Source organism: Suncus etruscus, chromosome 19 (assembly GCF_024139225.1).
Source record: "Suncus etruscus isolate mSunEtr1 chromosome 19, mSunEtr1.pri.cur, whole genome shotgun sequence".
NCBI lineage: Eukaryota > Metazoa > Chordata > Mammalia > Eulipotyphla > Soricidae > Suncus > Suncus etruscus.
In genome coordinates, this window is record NC_064866.1 from 44457684 (window position 1) to 44466127 (window position 8444).

General features: G+C 54.5%; 1 protein-coding gene across 1 annotated transcript; it reads right to left on the reverse strand.

The window, feature by feature from the left end:
* Window positions 1–1340: 1340 nt before the first annotated feature.
* Window positions 1341–5964, reverse strand: LOC125997228 (zinc finger protein 250-like). The gene is made up of 4 exons (XM_049765653.1): window positions 5807–5964; window positions 5462–5657; window positions 5297–5386; window positions 1341–2592 (listed from the first exon to the last, which is right to left on the reverse strand). The coding sequence occupies exons 1-4, from the start codon at window positions 5846–5848 to the stop codon at window positions 1349–1351; spliced, it is 1572 nt and encodes a 523-aa protein (XP_049621610.1). The 5' UTR covers window positions 5849–5964; the 3' UTR covers window positions 1341–1348.
* Between the last annotated feature and the right edge of the window lie 2480 nt (window positions 5965–8444).

The window sequence follows — 8444 nt, forward strand, 5'->3', positions numbered from 1 at the left end:
AGTGCTAGCGCAGCAGTAGGGTATTTGCCTTTCACATGGCTGATTCAGAAAGGACCTTGGTTCGATTCTCAGTGGCGTCCCATATGGTGCCCCAAGCCAGGAGTAACCCCTGAGCGTCATGTGTGGCCCAAAAACCAAAATCAAAACCAAACCAAAACCTACTGGACTTGTTGATCTGAATGTTTCCTAAAAAGTCAGGCCATCTCTTTTGAACAAGGAATATAATAAACTTAAAAGCATCAGATAAAATGTTTTCTAAACTTCATGTAAAAAGATTTGGGCCACACCCAACAGGTATACCCAGGATTTACTCTGTGCTCAGGGATAGTTCCTGGCCAGGCTTGCGGGGCAATGTGCAATAGTGGGACCGAATCGTGGTTGGTCCTGTGCAAGGCCATGACCATTGTAGGTCATTGTAGCCACTGGCCTACAATTTCCCCTGGGCTTATTTTGTCATATGGAACATAAGTTTTGTTCAGTAAAGTTTTCCAGTCATATTAAATGATGCCACTTTTTTTTGTATTTTTAAGAAATAGCATATATCAAAGCTATTTCAGTCACTTCAGTGCTTTAAAAAACAAGAACAAAGATACTGAGCATAGTCCAGAAGTGTGCCTCAGAAAGGTATGTCACATTCTGAGAGAAGTTTATCTGGAGTGTAAAACTGTTTTATGACAGTAGTCCTGATACTACTCGATTTCCTAGAGTACTATTTTCTTTTTTATTTGGTTTCTGGGTCACACCCTGCGGCGCTCAGGGTTACTCCTGGCAGTGCGCTCAGAAATCGCTCCTGGCAGGCACCGGGCACCATACAGGATTCGAACCACCGTCCATCTTGGATCGGCTGCTTGCAAGGCAAACGCCCTACCCCGGTGCTATCTCTCCGGCCCCCTTTTTAATCTTTATTTATTTTTTGGTTTTTGGGCCACACCCGGCAGTGCTCAGGGGTTTTTCCTGACTCCATGCTCAGAAACCGCTCCTGGCAGGCACGGGGGACCCTATGGGACACCGGGATTCGAACCAAGCACCTTAGGACCCGGATCGGCTGCTTGCCAGGCAAACGCCGGGCCCTTATTTTTACTTTTGAAAGCAGTCCGTTTATCCATGGATTGGTTTTTGAGCCACACCGGTCAGGGGCTCTGGTCAGGGGTTCCTCCTGCCACGTCGAAGCGCAGTCCTTCCGCACGCAAGGCAGACAAACATCCTACCTCGCGGAGTCCTTGGGAGAGACACCAGCGACCCGAGTCCCCTTCGCGGACGTCTCGAGGGCTGTCAGGAGAGAGAGAGGGAGAGAGAGACAGACCGGACCCCCTCGCCTCGCCCCGGCCTCCGTCCCCCGCCCCGGGGCTCAGGGCCTGCGGTGCACCTTCTGGTGCTGGATGAGGTGGCCGTGCTGGTTGAAGGCGCGGCCGCACTCGGCGCACTCGTAGGGCCGCTCGCCCGTGTGGATGCGCTGGTGCTGCACGAGCACCGAGTACTGGCTGAAGGCCTTGCCGCAGCGGCCGCACTCGTAGGGCCGCTCGCCCGTGTGCGTGCGCAGGTGCACGACGAGCGTGGCCTTGAGGCTGAAGGCCTTGCCGCACTGCTGGCAGGCGAAGGGCCGCTCGCCCGTGTGGATGCGCTCGTGCTGCACGAGCGAGCGGCGCGCGCTGAAGGCGTGGCCGCACTCGCGGCACACGAAGGGCTTCTCGCCCGTGTGCACGCGCTGGTGCTGCACCAGGTGCGAGTGCTGCACGAAGGCCTTGCCGCAGGCGAAGCAGCCGTAGGGCTTCTCGTCCGTGTGGATGCGCTCGTGGTTCATGAGCGTGGAGCGGTGGCTGAAGGCCTTGCCGCAGGCGCCGCACTCGTAGGGCTTCTCGCCCGTGTGCACGTTGTGGTGCTGGATGAGCACCGAGCGGTCGCTGAAGGCGCGGCCGCACTGGCCGCACGCGTAGGGCCGCTCGCCCGTGTGCGTGCGCTGGTGCTGCAGCAGCGTGCGCTTGACGCTGAAGGCGCGGCCGCAGTCGGCGCAGGCGTGCGGCTTCTCGCCCGTGTGCACGCGCTGGTGGCTGCGCAGCACCGTGCTGTGGTTGAAGGCCTTGCCGCACAGCGCGCACACGTAGGGCCGCTCGCCCGTGTGGATGCGCCGGTGCTGCAGCAGGTGCGACAGCTGCGTGAAGGCCTTGCGGCACTCGGCGCACGCGTGCGGCTTCTCGCCCGTGTGGATCTTGTGGTGCTGCGCCAGGTCCGAGCTCACGCGGAACGCCTTGCCGCACGCCTCGCACGCGTACGGCTTCTCGCCCGTGTGGATGCGCCGGTGCTTGCTCAGCACCGAGCTCTGGCTGAAGGCCTTGCCGCACACGCCGCACACGTACGGCTTCTCGCCCGTGTGCGTGCGCTGGTGCTGCAGCAGGTGCGAGCTGCGCCCGAAGCCCTTCCCGCACTCCAGGCAGCGGTAGGGCCTCTCCCCGGTGGCCGCGGCTGCGGGCTGCGCGCTCGGGCTGGGGACCGGACCCGCGGGGCTCGGACCCGCGGACGCCTCCTCGCGGGGCGCGGATGGCGGCTGCGGCGGGTCCCAGGCTTCCTTCTGCTGCTCGTCTCCCTTTTCCACCGCTGCAACAGATAAACGCGACGCATGAACGCGACTCGCCACAGCGGAGCGGCTGATGCACTCTCTTGGCACGCTAGCTCCTGGGTTGCGCCCCTAAAAGCTTCAGCCCAAGGATGCTTATGCCAGCAGGTCTGTGGTCCCTGAACTCGTGTCAGCTGCACAGCGGCAAAAACATCACACCGAGTCCGGCACTAAGGGACGGTGCCCGGGACAGTACAGCTCCAGGGAAGGCAGAGCTCGGACTGAAGGGGTTCCACTGTCTCAAGGCACCAGGTGACAAGGGGGACAACCTGCCCCACCCCGGTCTCAGGTGTGCCAAGCGTTGAGGCCTGAAGTACGGGACCAGGTCTAGGGCAGGGAACCACCGGGCACACAGCCATCTGCAGACGCTGAAAACTGGGAGAAGAGTTCTGCGGAGAACGAGGCATCGGTGAGTGGAGGGAACGTATGGCAGACGTGCAAAACACTTATGCACGTCCCGGAGACTGAGCCACGGGTCTAAGAAGAACCAAACTACAAAACTCCCCAAGGAAACAAGTATGATTGCGGAGGAGGCTCCTCTCTACTGAGGGTCACATCAAGCCCAGAGCAAGGAACTTGTTAGCCGGGTTGAGATGCCTTTCATGTTTCTCCTTCCACTTGCAATCAGCAGCCAGGCCCCCTGGGAACCCTCCTGGTGCCCAAACTAAGCTCCATAGTCCACATGGTCCATGAGCACTGACAGGTATGGCCCCCCAAAACCCAAACCAAACCGAACAAACCGAACTCGTTTTTTGGGTTACACCCGGCAGCGCTCAGGGGTTACTCCTTGCTCTAAGCTCAGAGATCACTCCTGGCAAGCTCGGGGGACAAAAATGGATGCCGGGATTCAAACCACCGTCCTTCTGCATGCAAGGCAAAGGCACTACATTCATGCTATCCCTTTAGCCCCTGGCTAGTTATTTCTTAATAAATCAACTGCACCAAAGAAGCCAGAGTGATAGCACGGTGATAGGGTGTTTGCCTTGCAAGTGGCCGACTGGGCTGGACCCGGGTTTGATCCCTGGCATCCCATATGGTCCCCAGAGTTGCCAGGAGCAATTTCTGAGTGCTGCTGGGTGTGCCCCCCCCCCCCCCACTGCATTGAAAGCAGTCATTTCTCTTATTTGAAGTTTACTGAATAGGAGCCTGGAACCTTAAGCTAGAGTGACAAGATGAACAAGGTAATTATATATATATTTGTGGCTTGGAGGGGGGAGAGGGGAGAAAGAGAGAGAGGAGAGAGAGACAAAGAGAGAGAGGGGGGATAGAGAGAGAGAGAATGACATGATATGATCACCCATGGTCTAAAAGCAATGAACGATGCTGAGACAATGCCCTGGTCCCAGTGGTGCAGGCAATATGCACACTGACTCCCCTGGGGACTGCCCTGGATTCAGAAGATCTACACGCCTAGGAATGTAGGTCAGTGCTAGAGATCCTGCCTTGCATGTGTGGGACTCTGAGTTCGATTTTGAGCACTTCTCCATGTTGACAGGCATGAACACCAGAAACCTAGCTCCACAGAAGAAATTAACCCAACACAATGCAAACAAGTGTGTGCTGTTCTCAGCACCGCAAGAGCAGCAACAAAGATAACCGGACTTACTCCACAGACTGGACGAAGTGTCTTGCTGCACACAAGCTGTTATATGGTCACTTTTCAGGTCATCTGCACAAGGAACAAAGGATTGAAATGTCTTAAGACCTGAACAGAGCTGAAGATGGCACAAACACCACACGCTCTACATGTAGAAGGCAGCTTTGGTCCCTGGCACTGCATATAGTGCTCAAACCCTTCCTGAACTTGAGCCCCAGCATTATATATATGGTCCCCCTGAGCGCTTAATAGGTCACTACCAAGTCAGCGAGGACAGGCCCCTGAACACTGCAGGGTGCCATCCAAAAAAGTGGGCAAAAAAGAGATTTGGAACAGTAACAGTGGTTTAGACTACACAGGATCTACACGCAGAGCCCCCCAAGTTTGATTTCTGGCTCTGCACTGCTTTCTGTGTACTCCAGGAGTGACTCCTAAGCTGAGCTGTGAACAGACAATCTGAAGAAACAAAAATAAATTAAAAAAAAAAAAAAGAATAGCCTGAGTGTCACCGGGCATGGCCCAAAAACTACCCCCCACGAAAATAAAAACCCTAACCATGGGGCCACAGGTTCAACCCCGGGTATCCCGTATGGTCCCCCAAGCCAGGAGTAATCCCTGAGCTCCACCGGGTGTGGCCCCCCCCCCAAAAAAAAACAAAAAAAAAAGAAAAGAAAAAAAATCACATTTAAGAAGTAGGTAGGAAAGGCAAAAAATAAAAAACAAAAAACAAGCACATTTAAAAACATATTCCTCCATTTTTTGGGTCTCTACAAGTGATATTTTTTTGTTTTGTTTTTGGACCATATCTGGCAGTGCTAGGGATTACTCCTGGCAGGGCTGAGGGGATGCCAGATATTGAACCCAGGTTGGCTGAGTGCAAGGAAAGCGTTCTGCCCACTGTACTATCATTCCAGCCCTGAAGAATGATTCCCGAGGGCAGAGCCAGGAGTAAGTACCAAGCATTTCTGGGTGTGAGCCCCCCAATCTATGTTCTAGAAACCTAAAACAGAAAATATTCTGATCTGGCAGGCTGCTCCCAGATGCACAGCTTCCTCCTTCCACCCAGCAGCGATGCTCCCCTTACTCACCTGCCTGGACACTGCCCGCCTCGTCCCGGACCCAGGGCTCTTCCCCGCGCTCCAGCTGGGAGATGATGCTGGGCTTGGAGCCTGGAAGACCTGCCGGGGGAGGAGAGCCTCGAACCCACGTCCCGCACACCCTGCCCCCCGCCCGCGCTGGCCCTGCCGGCCTACCGAGGGACACCACGTTGCCGTAGGTCTCCATCATCACGTGCCGGTAGAGGACCCGTTGCGCCGGGCCCAGGTGGTCCCACTCCTCCTGGGTGAGCAGCACAGCCACGTCGTCGAAGGTGACCTTGGCCCGCAAGGACAGGGGCTGCAGGTTGGACCCGGCGTCCATAGCGAGCGGAGAAGCGGGTGCAGAGCCGCCCTGGAAACACGGGTGACAGGACAGGGGCCCCGAGTCAGGGGAGGAAATGACACCGGGCTGTACCAGAGAGCCCCAGGGATGAGGAAGAGAGGGAGGGAGGGAGGGAGGGAGGGAGGGCCCAGCCTGGCACAGGTTCCAGGGCAGCTCACCTGTGGTCTCGCTGATGGAGGCAGGAGCCTGACCGCTGCCATGGCCGAGTTGTTGAGGGCCCAAGGCTGGAATCGGAGAACCTGTGAGCTGAAAGGGGGGAGATGATGAGGGGTCTGGTCTTGTCCCTTCAGACTGCAGGGGTGTCTGAACCCGTCAGCTTGAGGCAGGCACGAGGGACCATATGGAATGCAGGGATTCGAACCACCATTGGTCCTGGGTCAGCTGCTTGCAAGGCAAACGCCCTCCCTACTCAGTGCTATCTCTCAGGTCCCAGCCAGGAGCAACCTCTGAGCACAGAGCCAGGAGTCACCCCTGAGCATTGCTGTCGGGCATGGCCCAAAAAAACTTAAAAAAATAAAAAGAGAGATGGGCCCGGAAAGATAGCACAGGGCGTTTGCCTTGCAAGCAGCCGATCCAGGACCAAAGGTGGTTGGTTCGAATCCTGGTGTCCCACATGGTCCCCAGTGCCTGCCAGGAGCTATTTCTGAGCAGACAGCCAGGAGTAACCCCTGAGCACTGCCGGGTGTGGCCCAAAAACCAAAAGAGAAAAAAGAAAAAAAGAAATTATGTATTTAAAAAAATCATTATTACAGATATTGGTAAAGCAGATAAGAGATTACAATGTAAGTCTCCCTTGCTGTAAAAAATAGCTGCGAAGACAGAACGCTCAAAAAAAATAGAAAAAAGTGATTGCTGAGTAGAATCCCTGAAAACCACAGGGGTTGGCCCCAAAACAACAATCTGAACAACCAAAGATCAGAAGTTGGCATTCAAATCAAACGCTTTATTAATACCAGCAACCCAGTCAGAAAGTATCAAGGAATGAATATATTTGGTATAAGAAACAAAATTACAATAAGCATTAGACGTTTGATATTAATTCTACTGCAAGATATCTACAAAGACTTGGGACCAAAGGTGAGCCAGCCTGTGGAAACAGCTCTGCCAAGTGTATGTAAACAAAGAGGGACAGAGGAGATGGCTGCAGGGAAAGATAGAAGATATGGGAAAACTAGAACTTCAATAATAAAGTCCAACAAAACTCCCAGAAAATAGAGCAAAGATGGAGATTAAAAAAAAGCACAGAAAAACATTTAGCCATTTTATACCATATACTGGAACTCGAACTTACTAGTTCATGAGGGCATTAATAGTAAAGATCTTGGCTTTTTCCACTCTGGAGTAGCCTGCATTTTCCCCTGCTCCCTTTTATAAGTAACTTTCTTTAAATAAACAATTTTATTTAAAAATAAATTTTAAATTGAATTTTTTAAGTGTTTTAAAAAAGAAAGCTAATAAAAGTACAGGTAAATTTTTGTTCCTTTAGATGAGAGGGGCTTTTTTTTTTTTTTTTTTACCCAAAATTCCAATGGCAGAAATGATCTGCTGTGTGTAAATCAAAACCTTATGCACATCAAAGCAACCACAAATTCCAGAAACAGGCCCCATCGAACTTAAGGCACGACAAGGGTGGTTTTTCAAATTAGTGGAATGATGGATGGTTCAATAGGAAACGTTAGAAACGGCAGGATTTAGGGGGTGAGGGCGGGAACCACAAAAACTGGATCCCCAATTCACACCACACCGAAATGAATTCCGGATGGATCTAACATTACTTTACAGATCAGAGGTCTGTCTGCGTGTGCTTTAACTTCAAAAAGACAATGTATCCTTTTGAAATCATCTCGAGGAGGAAAAGAAACCCGTTTAAGAATCAGGATGCAGGGACCGGAGATATAGCACAGTGGTAAGGCGTTTTGTTTTGCCTTGCGTGCAGCAAACACGGGGTGGACCCGGGTTCGATTCCCAGCATCCCATAGGGTCCCTCAAGCTTGCCAGGAGCAGATTTCTGAGTGCAGAGCCAGGAGTAGTCACTCCTGAGCATCGCTGGGTGTGACCCCAAAGCCAAAAAAATGGAATAAACTAAAGTAAAAAAGAAAGAATCAGTATGCAGCATCCAGAAGCCTGGAGGGATAAATGTGATGCCTGGCCGTGCATCAGAACCCCAAGATCCCTCTCTCAGCACCCCCAAATCACCCAGGGGCGTTCCCTGGAGCCAGGCGAGGGTTCGAGAGGAGCTTTCCCAGGCCCGGAGCAGCAGATCGGGCCGAGCGAGCACAAAGGGGACACAAAGGCCGAGCGGGTCAACGTGCACCCCAAGCAAGCCCAGGGCCCGCGCGCGCCCCAAGCCCCGATGCACCCCGTCATTCTCCTCCACGCAGAGCAGCAGGCTCCAGGCTCCACTCACTGCGAGGCGGGCCTCGGGCTCCCAGGCACCCGCAGGGCCGGGAGAGGCGCGGGCGGGGCCCAGGACCGGGGCTGGAGGCTCGCGAGGACCGGGCCGCCCGGTTCCGCGCGTCCGATCGGGGCCGGGTGGATCGATCTAGCACACCCGCGAAGAGCAGACGGTGGTCCGGGCCCGTCCCCGCCGCAATCTCACGCGCCCAGGCGCAGTGCGCCCCAGACAAAGGGATCGCCCTGCCCTCGGAGGCGCGTTCGCCAATCGCCTGCGGCCTCGCCTTCCGTGTTCCCGCCCCTCAATGCGAGCGACCAATCATGATTCGTAGCCCCGCCCACTCGCCGGTTGACCCCGCCTCTACTGCCAGGCTGCTGGGCGTGGCTCTTGAGTGACTTGCT

What these genes read in the sequence shown, in the direction of transcription:
- LOC125997228 (XM_049765653.1), bottom strand. Translation starts at nt 5,848, where the DNA reads ATGGCAGCGGTCAGGCTCCTGCCTCCATCAGCGAGACCACAG. An exon ending in CTCCATCAGCGAGACCACAG is followed by an intron (nt 5,658 to 5,806) that starts GTGAGCTGCCCT and finishes CCGTGTTTCCAG; the next exon opens with GGCGGCTCTGCACCCGCTTC. An exon ending in CGGCAACGTGGTGTCCCTCG is followed by an intron (nt 5,387 to 5,461) that starts GTAGGCCGGCAG and finishes CTCCCCCGGCAG; the next exon opens with GTCTTCCAGGCTCCAAGCCC.